The sequence below is a fragment of the Orussus abietinus genome, unplaced genomic scaffold, assembly GCF_000612105.2.
Source record: "Orussus abietinus isolate OABI.00-Male unplaced genomic scaffold, Oabi_2.0 scaffold43, whole genome shotgun sequence".
NCBI lineage: Eukaryota > Metazoa > Arthropoda > Insecta > Hymenoptera > Orussidae > Orussus > Orussus abietinus.
The window spans coordinates 495,206-518,016 of record NW_019394351.1 but is presented as its reverse complement, the minus strand read 5'-3'; the positions used below and the strand labels follow the sequence as shown (position 1 = coordinate 518,016).

The 22,811-nt window shown below is 40.3% G+C and overlaps 1 protein-coding gene across 1 annotated transcript; it reads left to right on the top strand.

The window, feature by feature from the left end:
• The first annotated feature begins 1,852 nt into the window (after positions 1 to 1,852).
• LOC105703573 (ionotropic receptor 25a) lies at positions 1,853 to 22,353 on the top strand. Its single transcript, XM_012432066.1, has 8 exons — positions 1,853 to 1,943; positions 9,644 to 10,145; positions 10,375 to 10,664; positions 10,977 to 11,341; positions 13,370 to 14,211; positions 20,624 to 20,780; positions 21,619 to 21,794; positions 22,026 to 22,353. The coding sequence occupies exons 1-8, from the start codon at positions 1,853 to 1,855 to the stop codon at positions 22,351 to 22,353; spliced, it is 2,751 nt and encodes a 916-aa protein (XP_012287489.1).
• The last annotated feature ends 458 nt before the right edge of the window (positions 22,354 to 22,811 follow it).

Sequence of the window (22,811 nt, the reverse complement as noted above, 5' to 3'; positions counted from 1 at the left end):
GTACCGGTCTAAGGAATTAATAAATAAATGGATAAGAGAATTAATTAATTAAAAAACAAGGTGTATGGAAGTAAGATCGAGGAATTGCGAGAGAAAAAAAAATATATGAAAGGAGGAAGAAATTTGAAAGGGCTTCCATTTCATAAGACGAGGCGCGACGTTTAACTCCTGGTTGGCGCAAAACGTAGTTCACCTGTTCACCTGCGTCCTGAGGGAAGTTTTCCGACACCTGAGTCGATTCCATGGCGGAATGAAGAAAACTTCCGGGAAACCTAAATGAAATATGGTTCGATCGGTTGCGGTGGCGGTAAATAAACGCGTGGAGCATGTATGTACTTCGAGGCATGTCTTTGAGGAAGGGGTAGGAGGTACATATGTACTTCGTGTACATAGTACTCGAGTTTTCACCTCCAACTTGTCGTCCATATACCGCCCACTTTGGCGGAAGTTGTGTCCCCTCTCTATTACAAACCCCCCCTGGTCTTTATTGATAAGAAGCTCCTTATCGATAAGAAGTCCCTTGGTCCTTATCGATATGGAGTCTCCTTATCCTTACAGATAACCACCCTTGGTTCTTGATAAAGAGTCTTGCACCTTATCTTAAGGACCCCAAAATCCTATAACACCATTTTTTTACACAAAAAGTCCATTCACTTTGAACTTTCAGATCCATCATTTTGAATTTTGAGATTCCATTATGAAATTTGGGTTCATTGACCTCGAAAACCTGAATAATCGCCAAGTAAATTTGCGAATATTCTTTTTCCATTTTTTCTCGATAGAAAGTTCACTTTCTTTCTCTGCAGGGAAGGAGTTTAATGATCCTTGATTTTTGCGATATGAAACTCTCGTTTATGAAACATTTCTCCGAAGTGGATGAATCTAATCGTTAGAAATTTTCTCACATGTATGTGGGTGCTCTAAGGAAGGTCCCGACACTAGTGAAATTTCATATTTTTGTTTTTTTTTTATTGACGGTTAAAAAATCAAATTTCATGGGTGTCAAGACCTCCCTTAGGGCCTCCATGTTCAGGTGGAAAAATGTCGAACGATTCGGTGTATCCAGGTCGGAGAAAAGTGTGATGAACGATTAACCCCTGAAATTTGACTTTCATGCCACCTTAAATGGAAGAATAAGTAGGAAAATACTTTGGTAGAACATTACGAGGCCCAGTAGAGGAATATCCTGGATTACCTGGCGATTGATTGGGTCATCGCCTCGGCAACAGAGGGCCAAACACTAATGGACACCTGCGGACAGGTGAGTCCTCAGTCGTCCCTAGTCTGCCAGGACTTGCAGGTTAGAACTCCACTCGCGTCGGTAAAGTGGAAACCTGTTGTCCAATCCTTCATCATCAGGCACGGTGTTAATCCTAGAAATGTCTAGGAAGTTCTAGAAGTTGGTTTCTAAACAGACATTCGTCGTCTCTCACGTTCTAATTGCGACTTAAGGGGGTGCGAAAGTGACGTCAGAGGTCTCGTTTATGAAACTTTTCCCCGAACTGGGTGTACCGAATCTCTTCAAACCTCACAAGGGGAATACTTAGACTGTTAGGAAGGTCCCGACACCCGTGAAATTTCATTTTTTCTAGAAAATATTTATTAACAGATTTTTTATTATTGAAGAAGGGAAGATGGACTGAGGAGGCGCGCCTTAAAGTATTACGTGGACCGACCGGAAGCCATTTTGGATCCTTCTTAATAACCACTAAGGACCTCTGAAAGGGGGAATTAAGTTATTAATTTATTAGAGCCCCGAGGAAGCCTTTTTAGGGCATAAATATTATAAGCAAAGAGGAGGAGAACCGACGCCATGGGGAGATCTTTTTATCTCATTGTCACCATCCAATTGATGGCGCAGTTTTATTGGAAAGGACTCTTGGTGACGTCCCAGGACGAGGCCAGCACTTCATCCTCCGGGACCTCTAGACCAGTGAATATTTGTAGGTTCAACCTTGAATTAGTATAAGAATTAAGGGGATGTTAAAGTGGCATCTCAAATGTCAATCATGAAACTTTTCTCCGACCTGAGTGTTTTGAATAGTTTCAATTTTTATAACGTGAATATGGAGACCATAAGGAAGGTCTTGACACTCATGAAATTTCATATTTCATCAAATATTTTAAACATTATATTTTTAACATATATACAATTGAAATTTCATGAATGGCAGGACCTTTTTTATCGCCTACGTGTTCATGATGTAGTTTTTAACGATTTCGCTATATCCAGTTCGGAGAAAAGTTTCATAAACGGGATCTTTTCGACGCCACTTTCATATCACCTTAAGGGGATATTAAAGTGGCATCTCAAATGTCAATCATGAAACTTTTCTCCGACGATGTTTCGAATCGTTTCAATTTTTATTACGTGAATATGGAGACCATAAGGAAGGTCCTGAAACTCACGAGATTTCATTTTTCGCAAAAAAAACTTCCCTGTTCAGGTTCTTGTCCTGAGTAAATACAACATTTGTTTCGAGGAATGAAATTTCGCGAGTTTCACGACGTTCGTTATTACCTCCATAATCACGTGTTAAAGTTTCAAAATTGTGAGTTTCAGTTTTGAGAAGAGTTTTTACAATTATTTTGACACTTCGGTGTGTGTATATATACATGAAAAATCGGTACTTTTAACACTGTCAATAGTCATGAGCTCCCTTTAATCCCAGGCGTTCGCGTTAACAATAAGCGGATTACGATTTCACGAGACTCCCTTAAGACCTCGATTCCGATTCGGCGGACATTTTGTCAGGTGATAACAAGGGAAGAGCTGGTTTCCAGAGATGAGACCTGCCTCTCGAATATGAGCTCGTTTATCAGTCCCCAGCTTCGCTTATCACTTCCAACGAAGGCTACAGACTTGTATTATTCCTTACGCGGTTTAATCATTCCGGGATTTAACAAAAAATCAAGAGACGTTCTTTAATATCAAATTAAGCTATTTTCTTTCTTTTACTTTCTCTGCTTTTAAGGGAAGATTAAAAACTATGAATTTATTCCAGGGTTTAAGGTGGTATGAAAGGGTGATTCTGTATATATACGACACGTGTAAATGTTTATAACAAATTTCAACAAACCGAATGCACCGAATTAAGGAAGAACGCGATGATCTTGAAATTTCATTTTTCACGAAAAAATGTGATATTGGTCCTGGTCTAGGGTAAATAAGAATTTTTTATTGAAAAAATGAAATTTCAGGAGCATAGTGTTCCTCTTTAGGGACTTCATAATCCGTCAGTTTGGAGAAAAGTTTCATATTTCCATGTTTCGATATATAGAATGACCCTTTCATATCACCTTAACAATTAAACCGAGTTTAAGTTAACCGGAGTTTTGGTGTTTTTAACCGGAGGTTTTTCTGTGGTGCAGATTCAGGATAAGAAATTTTAATTCATTCGATATATAGTATGACCCTTTCATATCACCTTAACAATTAAACCGAGTTTAAGTTAACCGGAGTTTTGGTGTTTTTAACCGGAGGTTTTTCTGTGGTGCAGATTCAGGATAAGAAATTTTAATTCATTCGATATATAGTATGACCCTTTCATATCACCTTAACAATTAAACCGAGTTTAAGTTAACCGGAGTTTTTTCTGTGGTGCAGAGTCAGGATATGAAATTTCGATTCGAGAAGGGAATCGGATGAAATCCCGAAGTTTGGAGCCCTTTTGGGAAGCAAAAATCCGGAGAGGGTAAATCGGATTCCCTTGGGAGGAATTTTTCGGCACGTGTCGCGGATGTTCGGGGAATATAAAGTTAATAAAAATTTATTTGGCGCAAGGTCATTGTGAAAGAAAATCGAGGCTTTGGGAGTCTCCTCGGGACGTGCCTGGCATTCCAAGTTCCTTGGCCATTTTTCGGAATATCCTTCCGCAGTCTCTTAACATCAAAAGCCTGATAAATGAGGCGCCTCGAGTAATCGGGGGCCAATTAGCGCCTGAGAATAATTACCCTCCGTATGCAAATTTTTCTCCCGACTCCTCGACACACGTTAAATAACTTTTCCTCCCCGAGATTTTCCCCGAGTGATAAATAAATCCGCGAAAACATTTGCCCAGATTTAAATGACTGAAAGCAATTTCTTTACCGGGGAAGAAAAAAAAAGAAAAAACATTTAATTATTAAATAAATTTCCCTCCGCGAGTTTACCCGACTGATAAATAAATCCGTGAAAACATTCACCTGGATTTAAATAACGCACCGAAAGGGATTTTTTACTCGGGGAGAAAATTTCATTATTTCTTTTAATAGTGTCGAGGAAATATTTCGTTAATTCAATGACAAAATTAAGGGTATTATCTATACGCAATACGTTCTAGATTATTTTTCAATAATAAGTGCGAAGATGAATTTTTTGATAGTGTTACGGGGGTAACAAGCCTGACCTTGGAAATAATTGCGGGGGTGGAAAAATCGAATTTTCCGTTTTTCTTTTCTCTCTTCGGGGGCGTATGGTTACTTCATACGTTATCGAGCCTCGTGTGCGATAATGCGATGTATTATGCCAGTTGGAGTGCCTATTAAGGTGGATATGCGCTTATTGGTAAATGAATTATCGACGCATTCCCATTGGCTCGAGTACCTCGCGTGTCGACTTCGCGGAACATGCGACATTGACACAATCACGCGACAACTACGAGAAATGGCATAACTGAGCGTGCTTTTAATTATGCACGAGAAATTCTGTAATCAAGGCTAAACGACACGCCGTTGGCGAATTATGTCGGTAATTGTTGGTGAAAAAATTATACCGACTCTCCCTCTAACTTGGTTAGGCAATTTTCCCCCTGTAATTAGACCAGGGAATTTAATCGAATTATTTACACTTAATAGTTCCTTACATTTCCACTCGATGTAGTGAACACTTATTGGGAATTCAAAATTCGTCATGAGATCGATGTGAAAAAAGAAATAAATTCATTTCAGGGGCATGTTAGGGTGAGGTGAAATTAATATAAAATTCAATGTCTCGGGAAAATATTTGATAAAAAAAATGGATAATAATAATGAACGAATGCATGTCTTTTTTTAAACAGACATGTTCTGGAGACATTCCTGCCGGATTCGGAAGGCAAGTGTCTCTGACGTTTTACCATTTTTACCCATTTCTCATCCTCCCTTTCTCTGTTATATATGCTCAGAAGATCACAGGATTGAGCCGCAGAATCTACGGATCTTTGTATGCACTCTGGCTGCACTTTGGCTGCACTTTAGAGCCCTCGGAAAGGGTGCATCGATGCACCGTCGAAGTTGCAGGAACTTTACGACACGCGCATGTACGGATCGCAATTGACGTCACTTTTCCATTCCCCTCGATTGATCAAAATGTTCCCTCTCTGTCAGTCTCCTCTTTCCTTTTTTCATTTCCCTCCACCTTTTGCAATACCTCCATACCAGCGAAATTAAAATCCATTTTTCTGCATTTCTTTTCTCCCACGTGACACTTCACTGCGTCCAAAAATTGCAGAATTGATAAAAATCGACAATAAAGGAACGTGATAGAAAAATTATAAAATTAAATAATCAATAATGAATGTGATATGCAGAGACAATTAAAATTAAAATCCATTTTTTTGCATTTTTTTTGTCTCCCACGTGACACTTCATTGCATCCAAAAATTGCAGAATTGATAAAAATCGACAATAAAAGAACGTATGATGGAAAAATTATAAAATTAAATAATCAATAATAAACATTGCTGAGACAAAATTAAAATCCTTTTTTCTGCATTTTTTTTGTCTCCCACGTGACACTTCATTGCACTCAAAATTGCAGAATTGATAAAAATCGACAATGAAGGAACGTATGATGGAAAAATTAGAAAATTAATAGTCAATAATGAACATGATATTGCAGAGACGATTAAAATTAAAAATTAAAAAAAATTACTGCAGTTCATTGTGGCATCGAAATGACCAATGATTATGTAAATTTGTATATGCATGTTTATCAGTGCATGCATTGTTCGCATAAAGTGTAAAACCTTGCACCCTTGAAAAAGAAAAAAAAGGAAACTTCCCAAAGATATCCATCGATAATAGTTAGGATTAACGCGAGCCGTTTACTGAAAGTAGAAATCACGATAATTCGCCTCGAAAGAAAAGCGAGGCCATTTTTGCACGAATATTCTTTAAGCCGATCGCATTGCGAAATTTGCTAAAAAATGCATTTTCGCGACCTGGCTCGTTAATCTGCCACGAATGAAATGGGACTGATAAATATTAAGATTACGTCGCCCCTCGTTGCACGTGATAAAATAAATGGCGTTAAGAATAAATATTTAAAACTCCCTCCTTAGAATATTATAGATATGGAATATTACAGAGGGAGATGGGAAAAATAATACCCATTAAAAATCATGAGTTTCGCTTAATTTCCATTATTAATTATACGTGCAACTTTTTCAGACATTCAACAACCCCTAAAAAAACATCGGATTATGAATGTTATTTACATACCTTTTATTCCTGAATTTTCAATGCGCTCTTCTGAGAGAATAATAAAAAAGTCGCCCTCTCAAGAAATACCGAATTATAAATTTCAGCTACCTTATCCTCTACTTAGAATTTTTGCATCTTTAGCGAGAATCCGCGAGGAAATAATTAATGCAAAAGTGAGAAAATACCAAACTTCGAGTTTCACCTCCCTCACCCTTACTTATTGTTCCTGCATTGTTTATGAACCTTTATGAGGTAATAATCCTTGCAAGAAAATCACCCCCATTGTCCTGAATTTTGTATGCCCTTTTGAAATGACATTACACCCAAAAACAACATGCCCCTTTAAAACGCGAAACTGCAGGAATTTTACAACGGTGAGCATTTTTCATAATTACATCTTAATTATTCCGAGCTTGATGGACACGTTGAAAAATGGGGAAAAAATTCTAGGCAGCCTTCGGGGTTCCCGGATTGGCATTTTATATTTTTTGTACTTCCAATGTGAGGCCTACCTCCTGAAATCCGTGCCGAATTTTTATTCTTACGTTTGTAATAATTCTTGGAGTGATTCCAAGACACTTATGATTAATATTCGCGTTAAGTGGATTCGCGCAAATCCCGGTTAATTCCGGGCTTCCCGGACTCCGGTTAGATTGAAATCGTATCCGAAGAGGAACTGATGTATATACGAGGCTTTTGTAGACTTTGGCAAGACCAAGCCACGTGGTTTATCATCTCCCTTTTGTCTCGGCGGCATTTCCCGCGATTACGTTCAAATGAAACCCTTTTAGGCGCCATTTCAATGCCCGAGTGCACAGAATCTCTTCGGCAAACCGAAAATTGGCAAGAATCGAGGAAACTTTTGCGCCCCTCTGTAACATATTATTTTCCCCGGCGAATAGAATATTTAAATAAAAGGATAATGATGAATTGGAAATTAAAGCAATCCCACCGAGGGATTCGATTTTTTTAAACGTAATTAAGGTCCGTTTGGAATATAATAAAGCCACTTCGAAGAGGGGGATTTCTTAACCAGATAAAAATTCGCTTTTAGTATAATAAAGCCTCATTTAGAAGACGCGGATTTTTTTAACGAAACAAAAATCCGTTTTTAGTATAAATCATCACTTTGAAACTGTGTAGAGCTTTTTTTAAAAATGTTTACATAGCAATTTTCACGAAGATGTTCAAACGGAATTAAATTCTATATTTTAACATGCAAACATTATTGCGAATCGATGTTCATAAAAATGTTGAAACTAAATTAAATTCCGTATTTTAACATACAAGCATTATTGCGAATCGCTGTTCATAAAAATGTTGAAACTAAATTAAATTCCGTATTTTAACATACAAACATTATTGCGAATCGATGTTCATAAAAATGTTGAAACTATATTAAATTCCGTATTTTAACATACAAACATTATTGCGAATCGATGTTCATGAAGATGTTCAAACTGAATTAAATTCCGTATTTTAGCATACAAACATTATTGCGAATCGATGTTCATGAAAATGTTCGAACAAAATGAAATTTCGCGGAAACTTGTCAATTCCCCGGGGTGGACAGGAATGGCAAGGCTGACGAAGTTGCAAGCGATGATGCACCTCTGCATAGGATGGCATAGGGCTGCATAGAGTTGCATAGAGTTGCATAGAGTTGCATAGAGTTGCATGGGGTCGCAGACCGAGGAAACACCATACATAGGGAAACGGAAGCGACCCGGCGTGGTATCGCGGGAGATATCCGGCCATGCATAGGGAAATGCACTCCCGAAGGCACCGGTGAAAATCCACCAGCGTGTGCGACCGGCGTCTAGGGAAATAAGTTTCCCCCGCAACTTTCCCCTAGTCCCCATGTCCCGGTAAATATTTAAGCGGCCTCTTTGCGACAGACCATTGCCACTTATCTCGACCGATATCATCCAAGGTGCATCAAATCATTGCGCATCCTTGTGATATCCCTGTAAACTGCACATTGCTGCACTTTTTAATATTAAAAATTTCTTTTTTAATAGAAGCTTACCTAGAAAGGATAGGGACAACACATTGACCCATTTTTCCGATATCAGCCTCGAAAATGAAAATTAATCTAACAAAAACGTGAAATTACGATGTAATTCCCACATAACGTGCAAGTACACACTAAGAGAAAAAAATAAATAAATAAATCACGGAACGAATGAAATATTACGGTAATTCAATTTGACCGAAATGAGCTGAAATAAATTGCCATCATCCCGACGAAGTTTTGCACCCTATTTATTTGGGTTAATGCGAGTTAAGTAATTCCTCTATGTACTAAAATATTTCTTAGGCATTGTTAAAAGAAATGTGTTCCGCGGTTCCTTGGATTTCCTTTTCTCGGGGTAGGAGGGTGCACTTCTGACGTTTTCGGAAATTTTCAAGGAAACTTTCACATAAGAGTGTGCAGCTACCTCGACGTGTCGGTACCATAACTCGAAAGAATAACGAGAACACTTTGAGCCACTCCACCTACTTACGGCGCTCTCGGCCCCTCAAAGACTGAGGCCCCTCGTGGAATGCCCGAAGGAGAAAAAAAAATCCCCTCGGACAGACAATGCAGAGGCGTCCCGGTTTCCCGGGCTTAAACGTCCCCGGGAGGAGGGAGGATTTCAGGAAAAAAAAAAGAAAAAGAAAAAGGAAGGAAGGGACGGAGGATTCGTTCGTACGGAATTGAATTCTCGACAACGGGATGGGTCCTGGGGCGTCCCTCGGGGCAACTTGTTGCACCCCTCCGGGAGGACCTTTTTATCCCTCCCGGCTGATATCCCCCTTTTTTCATCTAATTTTTTAACCCTGCGTAATTGTTTAACTAAATATCAGTATTGAATCCTGGAACGTACCACGTACTCCTTTTCGTCACTCTCGGATGATATCATTTTTATCAAGAATATATTAATTTTATGTAATTGTTTAACTCCCAGGGTCTTTCACACACCGCGATGCAAAGCTAAACAGATGCTCTTTTCATATATAATTTTTTCAAAATGATAAAAAAGGATACACTGTGCCGGAAAAGAAAAAGAAAAATGAGGACTGACAAAAATGGACTTCCCATCATAGTTTTCGCGTTCTTAATTTTTATAAATAAACGAAGCTATGGCAAATTAAGTTAAGTGCCAGGAAATGTGTGGGACACAATTAGGAATGTATGATAAAATTATCATTTTAGTTATCGTGAACGACGAGACGAACGAGATAGCCAACAAGAGCGTGAGCAGCGCCCTGAAGATCACCCAAGAGCAGCATCCGGACTGGATAGGAGAGGTGTATTCGGTTCAGATTAACAAATCAGACCCAAAACAGACCCTGGACAGGATCTGCGCGACCTGGGACTCGGCTCTAAAAAATGGACCCCAGAAAGTCCCCGATTTCGTCCTGGATACCTCCACCGTAGGCTTAGGTGCAGACACGGTGAACTCCTTCACCTCTGCAGTCGAAGTGCCCACTTTGTCCGGTCAATTCGGACAAGAAGACGACCTGCGACACTGGAGACACCTGGGGGAAGACAAGAGACCTTACCTGATCCAGGTGATGCCCCCTGCAGACCTGATCCCCGAGGCCATCAGACAACTGGCCCTCTCGATGAACATCAGCAACGCTGCGATCATCTTCGACGAGACCTTCATCATGGACCATAAGTACAAGAGCCTCCTGCAAAATGTTCCCACCAGGTGATTAAAACCGCGCAGATAAAATGCAACCTTTTATTTAACAATTCATTGCAATTTTCAGTCATCAATTGGAATTATTGTTAATCAGGGGTCGAAGACTAGGGTTGGGAAAACCAATGTATCGAGACGCAGTTCCTTTGAATTGTTACTTTCAGCTTGTTATTCTAATTGCGCAGGATGGCTTAACAGTGTCTGAAAACTTTTCCACCGAATTGCCGACTTCTTTCAGACACACCATCGCCAGGGCGAAGGACGACCCGAAGAGCCGACAGGAGCAGCTCTCCAGGGTGCGGAATCTGGACATCGTCAACTTCTTCATCCTCGGCACCGAGCAAACCATCTGCTCGTATTTGGAAGCTGCAGACAGTCTGCAATTTGTCGGCAGGAAGTACGCCTGGTACGCCTTAACTGCTGAAAACTTCCAGCTGAGGTGCGAGTGCAAGGACCTCACCGTGGTACTTTTTTCACCTGTGAAGGCCCAAGCTGACCAGCAGAGTCTTTCTCACCTTACAGCCAATGGTTCGTCGTAATTTTATTATGAGACAGGTGGATAAAATCCGGCAATTTAACCAGGGACAATTTAAACAACGGAAAATAGCTTCTATTTAAGATGACATGAAAGAGTCAGCCTGTACACTGGGAGACTTCAATGCCCTCCCGTCCTGCACAGGCGATGCCGTATCTGCAGGGGAAGCATACACGTCCGCCATTGTACATATCTGCGAAATTAAATTTCAAATCTCACCACGTGTACATAGAGGCCCTAAAGTAGGTCTTGAAACTCATGAAATTTGATTTTTCATAAAAAATGTATTCCTTCGACGTCTACAGGCTTGTTACCAAAGCCCTTGCTGACCTCTTCGTTCTACTACGACCTGGCTCACCTGGGCATACAGACCATGAAGAAGGCTCTGACCGATCGCACCTGGCCCCAGGAGCCGATGCACCTCACCTGCGAACGATACGACGGGAACAGCACCCCGGGGAGGAACTTCGACTTCCTGGCCGCCTTAAACGCCACCACGAAGAGTGCCGACTTCACCCCCGTCTACGTCGGCTTCACCTGGGGGAGAAGGAACGGCCAACATCATGCTACCTTCAACATGGATGCTACCAGGATCGGCATCAGCAACGGCGCCTCCATCTTCAGCAACGACGTCGCTACCTGGGCCGCTGGGATTGATTCTCCTCTTCAGGTTAGTCGAGGAATCCATCCAAGAAGTTTCCATCTGAGGTGGACCAACTTTACTCGGGTCGACCCAAGTTTGATAACCGAGGATAAGATATGTCCTAATGGAGAATCTACTTCACTCGAGAACCTGATGATGACGGTTCCATTAATTGCGATTTGGGGTCGACTGGTTGCCGTTTGAAGTTTCGGGATTTCATTAGAAATAATGAAATTTAGGGGTTTAGGGACTTTGCTAGGAATTTTTAAATTTGACGATTTTTGGGTTTCAGTAGAAATGCTGAAATTTGACGATTTTTGGGTTTCAGTCGAAATGCTGAAATTTGACGATTTTTGGGTTTCAGTAGAAATGCTGAAATTTGACGATTTTCGGATTTCAGTAGAAATGCTAAAATTTGACTATTTTTGGATTTTTAGTAGAAATGCTGAAATTTTACGATTTTTGGATTTCAGTAGAAATGCTGAAATTTTACGATTTTCGGATTTCAGCAGAAATGCTGAAATTTGACGATTTTTGGTTTTCAGTAGAAATACTGAAATTTTACGATTTTCGAATTTCAGTAGAAATGCTGAAATTTTACGATTTTCGGATTTCAGTAGAAATGCTAAAATTTGGCCATTTTTTAATTTCATTAGATACCCTAAAATTAGAAATTAAAAGTACGCAGTTTTTCCAGAATTTCAAATTTACAATATTTTTATAGAACTCGAAGACGCGATTTAAGCACATTTTCTAGTTACGTAGTTTCTCAGAAATTCCCTTTCATGTTTTCCGCAATATATTACGCCGTATTACAGATCGTTTGCAGTTCGCTGCACTCTGTGAAATGAGATCTGAAAACGCAGTCGGTCTGGATATACGTGGTATCATATTTTCAAGATGTAATCAGTGCGAAACATCGAAGATAACCATATCGCGTATCGAAATTGCACGCGCAGAATCTGACGATTTCTGTTTTGCGAAACTGACCCCTCCCGGATATTTGCATATAAATATCTAGGAAAAGTGCATAACAAAATTGCACTTTGATCCCGTAAGACTGGATATTAATTTCTTCCCCTAAAAATAATGAAATGATGTCAAGGAACTTTTTTCGATACATTATATTACCTTAAAATAATGATTATTAGAAAAAAATAAAAAATAAAAAGGTAAAAGAAAATCCGAGAAAAGAGTAGATCGAATTAGAAATTTCAGCGTTGCTTGTCGTAAAGAGACATGGAGTTCGACCGAGGCCCATGTACTTGTCGAAGACGCAGTCTCATAGAGACGGCATATATATTCAAATATGCCTTAAAACGTTGAATAATTTCTTGAAAAAAAGAGAAGAAAATCCGAGAAAAAAGAGTAGATCGAATTAGAAATTTCAGCGTTGCCTGTCGTAAAGAGACATGGAGTTCGACCGAGGCCCATGTACTTGTCGAAGTCGCAGTCTCATAGAGATGGCATATATATTCAAATATGCCTTAAAACATTGAACAATTTCTTGAAGAAAATAGAAGAAAATCCGAGAAAAATAGTAGGTCGAATTAGAAATTTGAGCGTTGCCTGTCGTAAAGAGACATGGAGTTCGACCGAGGCCCATGTACTTGTCGAGAACGCAGTCTCATAGAGATGGCATATATATTCAAATATGCCTTAAAACATTGAACAATTTCTTGAAGAAAATAGAAGTAAATCCGAGAAAAAAGAGTAGATCGAATTAGAAATTTGAGCGTTGCCTGTCGTAAAGAGACATGGAGTTCGACCGAGGTCCATGTACTTGTCGAAGACGCAGTCTCATAGAGATGGCATATATATTCAAATATGCCTTAAAACTTTGAACAATTTCTTGAAGAAAATAGAAGAAAATCCGAGAAAAAAGAGTAGATCGAATTAGAAATTTGAGCGTTGCTTGTCGTAAAGAGACATGGAGTTGGACCGAGGCCCATGTACTTGTCGAGAACGCAGTCTCGTAAAAACGTCCCAAAATGAGAAAAAACCCCTAAAGACCCTGAATAACTCTTAAAAACAGTTTTTCCCTCTTTCACAAAGATCCTGGACTCCAGTTTGCTGATGAACCACACAGCAGTGACGAGCTACAGAGTAGTTACGGTGATCCAGCCTCCCTTCATCTCCTACGACCCCGAAAAGGAGGAATGGTCGGGATACTGCATAGACCTCCTGGAGGAGATCAGGGCGATCCTGAAGTTCGAGTACGAGATCCGCGAGGTGGAGGACAAGAGTTTCGGGATAATGGACGAAGAAGGCAACTGGGACGGGATGATAAGGGAGCTGAAAGAGAAGAGGGCAGACATAGCTCTCTCCTCCCTGGGCGTGATGGCAGAAAGAGAGAACGTCGTCGATTTCACGGTTCCATACTACGACCTGGTAGGCATCAGCATCCTGATGCTGAGGCCGAAAGCTCCGACGTCCCTCTTCAAGTTCCTGACGGTCCTGGAGAACAGCGTTTGGCTCTGCATCTTGGCTGCGTACTTCTTCACCAGCTTCCTGATGTGGGTCTTCGACCGATGGTCGCCATACAGCTACCAGAATAACCGGGAGAAGTATAAAGATGACGAAGAGAAGAGGGAATTCAATCTTAAGGAGTGCCTTTGGTTTTGCATGACCTCCCTGACTCCTCAGGGTGGAGGCGAGGCTCCGAAAAATCTTTCCGGGAGACTCGTCGCCGCCACCTGGTGGCTCTTCGGGTTCATCATCATCGCCTCCTACACGGCAAATCTTGCGGCTTTTCTCACCGTTTCCAGGCTCGATACTCCAGTTGAATCTCTCGATGACCTCAGCAAACAGTACAAGATACAGTACGCGCCTATTTTCAACTCTGCCGCTTATGTCTACTTCAAGAGGATGGCCGACATCGAGGCTAGGTTCTATGAGTGAGTTTTTTCAACATTTTTTTTTCTTGAAAATTTTCCGTTTGCACTGAAAAAAAAAGAAAAAAAAAACACATTCATTTGCATTTCACCTGGTGTGCGATAAAATGCCTCGTCAGAATTATCCGCCGAGCTGGAGGGCTCTGGACTCCGAATTAAAATAACCGCTCTCATTGTCGATTAAACATTTGCATAACAATGTTTACCGATCCCTGGATTATTCGACCCGAGAGATTCCCGTGTCGGCAAATTTTCGACTCGCTCCTGTAATTTTGCCAATTTTTCTATTGTCTCATTGTCGCCTCGTTATCGCGCGGAAGAAAAAATGATTTTATCTCAAGGGATGATGGCATTAATTGGGGATTATTTTTTTCTTTCTACATTTTGACTGACATAAACAATTTCGTTACATTAAAAGTAGATTCCCTGAGATGTCGAAACTCACAATCAGAAATGTAAAAATTCGCCGGATAAAAAAAGAACATCAATTCCGTATCTAGAAAAAAAAATTAACTCTTCTCTCGTTATCGCGTTAAAAAAAAATGATTAAAAAACAAAATCCATCGGGAAATTTTCCTGGGTCAGAAATGGGTTTTCCGGGTCTCCGGAAGTTGCAACCGGAAGTGCAGAGAGATTTCCAATGCGGTGTACAAGCGCACCGGAAGCTCGCTCGATAAGGATTGATAACTCGCGTCACCTGTTATTTTGACAAATGCTCGTAATCTCATTTGTGTCTCGTTATCACGGGTAGAAGAAAAAAAATGATCCTTTCTTTCGGAGCGATGATTAATCCGCGTTCAAATGGCTTTCCAATGTTCCTGGTCCCAAGGGAAATTTTCCTGGGTCAAGGGTGGGTTTCCTGGACTGCCGGAAGTTGCCACCGGAAGTGCAGGGGGTTTCCCATCCGGGGCACAAATTGGCCGGAAACTCGACCCCGTAGATAAGGATTGATAACCTGGAGGAGGCTGGGACACCTCATCGTCTCCGAAGCCCGGAACTTCTCATTTCTCGTGACAACGATATTGAGGAAAATGAATAATTCAGAACCGACTAGCGTTATCACGCCTCGTTATCACTCGGTCTGAGTTACCGAGGCGCGACACGCGAAAGCAAGCGTTCCGTGCCAGCCTCGCGCGGGCTCGCATAACTCGGTTGTTATTCATCCCAGAGTAAAATGTTTCCAATAAAAGATCCGCAGCTGTTATCCAGCTACAAAAATGGTGATTACGATTTTTCCGTGCCGCGAGTCGTTCGCGAGATATCGACAAAACTCCGAGTCCCTGCAGTCTTATCGAGCTAGTATTCTCGTATCGCGAGTCACTGAAATTCAATTGATAACTCGGTAATTACTCGTCCTACCGGAAAGTATATAAAACAAAAGTTGGGCAGTTTACACCTAGCTACAAGAGTTGTAACCACAATTTTTCCGTATCTTCGTTCTCTTTCGAGATATCCCGAGAACGGCGAATTCTTTGCGGTCTTCTTCCTACTATTACGTCGCCGTTATTTTAGTCGTTGACGGGAAGAAGAGAAATGCTTTCCCGGATCATGTGTTTCCTTTACTCGTATAAACCGTTCTCAGAGGCAGCCCATACCTGGCTGAGAAAGTTATTGCCCCAAGGTGTACATACGTCAGGAGAGCTCTTGCGATATCCCATCGAGTGCCCAGTTCGGCATGAAACAATTCCGATTTTATGCCCTTCATACAGGAGGAGGATTCCTCGATTTTCCCGACTCGGCTCTAGGATACGGAGAAACTCCATTTCTCGCCATCCATTACGCCTCCGATAATACCGGAGTTGAAAGGAGCCGAAATCGCCCCAAACCCCTCTGGGATCTATCAATTTTCCTTCTTAAACGGAGATCCTTCCCGGGTGCAGAATCCAACCCTGCAATTTTTCTAACCCCCCCTTACGTTTCATTCCACCCCCAATTTATATTTTCATTTTTTAATCACATCCATTTTCACCCTGAACCCTTCTCAGTTATTATTTTCTTCGATTTTCATCTTCATTTTCTCTACCACGTCAATTTTTAAGCACACCCATTTTCACTAGCAATAAAATCGAGTGAATCTGCTATTCTTCAATTTTAACCGCGATATTTGTAAACCTTATTAATTTTTCGAATTCTTTATCGTCAATGTCAGTTTTCAATTTTATCCTTGCCGAGCGTTAACGAAAAAAAAAAAAAAGGAATGAGACTGCATCCCTCAAAATTTCACGACTCATAAGTGCAGCAATAAAATCGAGCGATTCGGCTATTCCTCAATTCTAACCTCGATGTATGCGATCGTTATTAACTTTACGAGTTTTACACTGGACGAATATCTTTCTGGAAGCTCGAAAGAGGCAATTCGGATGCTGAGCTCATCTCATTCGAGGCCGAGAATTTCTCGATTTTTCGCGGGATCTTTCTCTCCTTCTCCCTCCTATCTGGCTGTATGGCGAGAGAGAGGGAGAAAAGAGGAATCTCGTTTCATCTCCGAGTTGCATCCCGATGCGCCGCACGATCTGCATCCCTTATCAGGCTCGAGGTGCGATGCACCGATCGAATCTGCACCCCTCGACAGAGCTCGCAGCTTCCGATGGACCGCCGAGGATGCATCTGCGTGTCTTTGAGCCGGTGCTTTCGGAATTGAGCAGTCGATTTTACGCTCTGGTTGTCTCTCAATCCCTGGAATCCGAAGAAACTCAAACGGGATTAAATCCCGGGACCGCGAGTGATAGGAGGAAAATTTGGGTATTAGTGAGTTCTTGGCTTTTGTTTATTTAAAATGATGAATTGATAAGAGAGGAGCCTGGGATTGATTTGCATTTTTTTTTAGAGTCGTGAGAGGTCGGAGGAAAATTTGGGTATCAGTGAGTTCTTGGCTTTTGCTCATTTAAAATGATGAATTGATAAGAGAGGGGCCTGGGATTGATTTGCATTTTTTTTTTAGAGTCGTAAGAGGTCGGAGGAAAATTTGGATATCAGTGAGTTCTTGATTTTTGCTCATTTAAAATGATGAATTGATAAGAGAGAGGCCTGGGATTGATTTGCATTTTTTTTTAGAGTCGTGAGAGGTCGGAGGAAAATTTGGGTATCAGTGAGTTCTTGAATTTTGCTCATTTAAAATGATAAATTGATAAGGAAGAGGCCGGGGATTGATTTGTATTTTTTTTTTAGAGTCGTGAGAGGTCGGAGGAAAATTTGGATATCAGAGAGTTCTTGAATTTTGCTCATTTAAAATAATGAATTGATAAGAGAGAGGCCTGGGATTGATTTGCATTTTTTTTTTTAGAGTCGTGAGAGGTCGGAGGAAAATTTGGATATCAGTGAGTTCTTGATTTTTGCTTATTTAAAATAATGAATTAATAAGAGAGAGGCCTGAAATTCATTTGCATTTTTTTTAAAGTCGTAAGAGGTCGGAGGAAAATTTGGATATCAGTGAGTTCTTGATTTTTGCTCTTTTAAAATGATAAATTGATAAGAGAGAGGCCTGAAATTCATTTGCATTTTTTTTTAGAGTCGTGAGAGGTCGGAGGAAAATTTGGATATCAGTGAGTTCTTGATTTATGCTCTTTTAAAATGATAAATTGATACTCATATCAATATTAATCATAAACGTTACCCGAAAAATAAATAAATAAAAAATCGCTCTCCGTTCAGGATATTTATTCTTTTCGATTTACAGGTGATATAATCGGCTTAACAATCAATCGCCACGATATTCCCCATAAATGTAACCGAAGGAAATAAATGAATAAAAAATCGCTCTTCCTGCAGGATATTTATTCTTTTCGATTTACAGGTGATATAATCGGCTTAACAATCAATCGCCACGATATTCCCCATAAATGTAACCGAAGGAAATAAATGAATAAAAAATCGCTCTTCCTGCAGGATATTTATTCTTTTCGATTTACAGGTGATATAATCGGCTTAACAATCAATCGCCACGATATTCCCCATAAATGTAACCGAAGGAAATAAATGAATAAAAAATCGCTCTTCCTGCAGGATATTTATTCTTTTCGATTGACAGGTGATATAATCGGCTTAACAATCAATCGCCACGATATTCCCCATAAATGTAACCGAAGAAAATAAATGAATAAAAAATCGCTCTTCGTGCGGGATATTTAATCTTTTCGATTGGCAAGCAGTCATATTTCGAAAAGTGGCTCGCATCTCAAAATTGGCTCGAATCCGCGAATCGACTCTCTGCCTTAGGATGCTCAAGACTTTTCGATCTTTCTCCTTTTTTATCAGGATGCTTTATAGAGATTCACCGAGTCGAGGCTTAGGGAAGTAACGCGGTCCCGCTCGGTACGAGCCCTCGATGAAATTTTAATGACATCCCTGGGAGTACCGCGAGATCGGTACATTGACGTCGAGTGGTACATACATGTACCCGGGTGCATTAACTTCCTTAAAAAAAAATATATACAGGTACATAGGTTTCTATATTTACCCGCAATGTGTACATAGAGGGGAGCGCCTCCGCCCCTGGCGAGCGTTTCCTCCAAATGAATCTAACTAGGGCACCTGCAAGCCTGGGGAATTTTCCCTAGGCACCTGCGCGTCATTTCATGCGACGCGAATTCCCCCAATAAAAATGAGAAACTCCCGAAGAAAAAGAAATCCCCGGCACGCCCTGACAACTGTTGATTTGTTTTTAACCGAGGACGACTTTTCAGAGTGATTCTATTATTTTATTTATTCTCCCCCTGTAATTAATCTGCGAGAAATTACTGGAATGCTCTTGAATAATTAGCTCGTCAAAAATGAGCATTGAGAATCCCGTGGTGTCTTTTGTTCATGGTCTCTTTATTTTCATTTATTTTTCTTTTTCAGTATTTTTCGCGTGAAAATGCCGAATTTTCTTGACAATTTAAGATTCATATTTTATTTCATATTTTTGTCATTTCATTTTATTGTATTTCGTTTCGTTCCTTTGCATGGGACTGTCATTCCATTTCATTCCGTTCCCCTTCGTCATATTTTAATTTGTTATATTTTATTTCATTTTATTGCACTTCATGTCCTTTCGTTTATCTTCAATTACTTTTTCGGTTTCATCATGCCGCTTCATTTTATCCATTATTATGGAGAGATTGAACATTTTATTTAGAATTATTCAAGGGAAATCGAGATCTTAGAGATAGCTCGAGACTTTGGGATATTTATGAATTAATAACTGCAGGCATTGTCGGTTCCGGCTGTACGGTATGTACCATGGGTATTGTACCGCAGATAGAGATTGCACGGATTATTTAAACCCAGAATGGTCCATTCGGACCATTCACCGCAGAACTCGCGACTCTCGATTCATGATTCTATGGACTTTACTTCCGTGCTCATCGATACGTACTAATATTACTCTGATAACGTACATACGATATTTCCGGGCCGAACCGAAATCCGGATTTCGCGAGATAAGCACTATTGAAGCGAAGCCATTACGCCATAAAAATTGTTTTCACTCTGAAAATAAAGTAAAATGAAATATCGAGTTCATCGTATCCTCCTACTTACAGATTTTCATTTTTATTCCTATTAATATTTTCGTTTGAAATTCTATTTAAAATACTTTTAGTTATTTTTATGATTAATATTTTCCTTCCAGGTCCTATTCGCAATTTTTTAAGAGACTGAAGTATCAAAGCGATCTTTTCCCGAGATATAAAGAAAAAGAGGACCTTCCATTCTCTTTTTCTCCATCACTATAAAACGGATATAAAACCACGATCGTAGCCGAAAGGTCTGGTTTTACGAGTCCACGAAGTGTAGGTGGTCCGTTTAATGGCCGTCAATTTCTTAACGAAACACCCCGTAACGGAGCACGGTCGCCATTTTACGTCCTTCCGGGACAAAAGGAAAGGAAATAAAGTCCAAAAAGTATTTAAAAAATATCCAACTCCGAGGAGAAACGATCCAAGGAGCTTTTAGCGCCCTAACATCACTCCCTTATCACGATTCCCTTATCAGAAGCTCCGATTCATTTTCATTTAAAATTCGTTTCATAAAAGGGAATAATTTCCGAAAGAATTGCGACACGTAAATTCTCCGAAAATTCCCCTAAATAACGTAGAACCATGAAACTCATTAAACAAAATATCTCCCTTCTCTACACCTACTTCTTCCCTCGTCTATCAACAAAACGACGCGATAACTCCATTTCGCGTAGTCGTATCGTGAAAAGGAATAATTTCCGAAACGACCGCGAGACGTCGCGGGGGTTGAAATGAAGAAAGGGAAAGGAGGGGTTAAAAAGGGGCGAGTAATTGCATCCCTTAACGCGTGTAGGTGGTTGCAAATTAGGGTAAGTGCAGAGAGAGGGCGGGGGGAGGGGAATTGTTCGAGCCCCCCTCCGTCGCCCTCCACCCCTGGGGGTGGAAAATCGTTCTCGAGCTCTTCTCCTTGTTCCCAGGATCTGGAAGGACATGAGCTTGAACGACAGCTTGTCGGACGTGGAAAGAGCCAAGCTGGCCGTTTGGGATTATCCTGTGAGCGACAAGTACACCAAGATGTTCCAGTCGATGAAGGACTCCGGGTTCCCGAAGGACCTCGACAGCGCCCTGGAGCGGGTGGGGATCCTTTCTTTATTTTTGTAAAAAGTTACAAGTTAATTTCCGAGGCCGAGACTGGAGTTTCCTTCTGGAGGAATTCGGGATAAATGTGGGGAAATTTTCCCTTGATTTTCTTTTCGAGAAGGGATTCGCCCTCAGAGGAGATAAATAAGATGGAGGGGCATAAGTATGACTCTCTTAAGGTAGCCAAATGCCTCGTAATATAATTAGTGACGCCCATTAATGGATTAACGAGATTCCCTCTGTCCCTATCTACTATATAGCGAAACCACTGCCTATTTAAAATCATACTTCACAGGATCATTTAGCCAAATGCCTCGTAATATAATTAGTGACGCCCATTAATGGATTAACGAGATTTCCTCTGTCCCTATCTACTATTTAGTAAAACCACTGCCAAGGGAACGGGCTTGGAAAAATTAGCGGAGAAAGAAGACCCTCTTGAACTTGACTCTAGTCTGGCACTGTAACATGTGAGGTGTAGCATAAGTGGGAGATGGTGACATCGCCAATGAAATACCACTACTTTCATCGTTTCTTTACTTACTCGGTTAGGCGAACCGCGTACGCCATGGATATTAATTCTTAATAACATCGATTTTGATTTTAAGGAAAGAAAAAATTAAGAATGAATATAGGACGAAGAAGTTCTTTTGATTTCCCATTCTTTATCTTGGAATTTTCTCGAAAGGGATGAGGGATTATAGGATTAATGGTGATAGTTTTTAATTTTTTTTTTTCTATACAAATATTATTCTTCTTGAGGATATTTCTTAATTAAGATTTAATTTTGATTTTAAAGGAAGGACTAATTGTAACTGATCTGTCGATCTAGGTGAGGAGGATCGGGAATAATTCCGACGAATTCGCCTTCGTCGGGGACTCGACGGACATCAAGTACCTCGTCATGGTAAACTGCGACCTCATCGAGGTCGGAGAAGAGTTCTCCAGGAAGCCCTACGCCATCGCCGTGCAGCAAGGCTCGCCCCTTAAGGATCAATTTAATAATGCGTTAGTATCCCTTAACCTTAATATATACCTAGCATCTCGATATACAATTATCATGATTTGAGAAATATTGAGATTATTATCACATGAGAAACGAAAGTGCCAGGACAATTGTACGACAATTTATAACACTAATACTAATCTATTACTATCTATCTACTAATAACTAATAATAATCTATATTTTGTTAAACGGGTGATAATTTACAGTGACACATTTTTAACAATTTTCCAGGATTCTGATGTTACTTAACAAGCGCAGTTTGGAGCAGTTAAAAGACAAATGGTGGAACAAACACCCTCTGAAGAAGGAATGCGAGAAACAGGACGAGCAGAGCGACGGAATCAGCATCCAAAACATCGGAGGAGTCTTCATCGTAATCTTCGTGGGAATCGGCCTAGCATGTTTAACCTTGGCTTTCGAGTATTGGTGGTACCGATATCGACCCAGGGTGTCGAGTCAAAACATCGTCCCCGTGCAAAATGTTAAACCGATTAGGCTTAATTTACAACCAGCAATACCTAGTAATCATCCACCCCCAACGTTCAGATCAAGATTCTAAAAAATCGAAAATAGCCGCGCCACGTTAATCATTTCATAATAATTCCAAAATACTGGCCAAGGTTGGGCGACATTTAATTCGGCATATTAATGTGTGCATTGATAATCATTAAATTTTTATCTCACGAGGCGTGAATTTATTTTGTTCCATTTTTGTATCCCATGATTAACTTTCGCCTGAATATCAATTTCATGATTTTCATCTCATGTATATGAATTTCAAGATTATCTCGTGAATGTAAATTTCATAATTACATTTATCTCGTGCACAAGAACCTCATGAATTTCAATGTTTATTTCCCAATGCACGAACTTTACAATATACGTTAACCGAGAGAATCGTGAAATTTCAGGAAAAAGTTGCCCCCCGTTATATTAATGAACATACTCACCAAAGTTTCTGGATTATCACCCTGAATATGATATTCAATAAACTCTGAAATATATTTCAGTCCTTAT

What these genes read in the sequence shown, in the direction of transcription:
- LOC105703573 (XM_012432066.1), top strand. Translation starts at nt 1,853, where the DNA reads ATGGCGCAGTTTTATTGGAAAGGACTCTTGGTGACGTCCCAGGACGAG. An exon ending in CTGCAAAATGTTCCCACCAG is followed by an intron (nt 10,146 to 10,374) that starts GTGATTAAAACC and finishes GACTTCTTTCAG; the next exon opens with ACACACCATCGCCAGGGCGA. An exon ending in TTCTCACCTTACAGCCAATG is followed by an intron (nt 10,665 to 10,976) that starts GTTCGTCGTAAT and finishes CGACGTCTACAG; the next exon opens with GCTTGTTACCAAAGCCCTTG.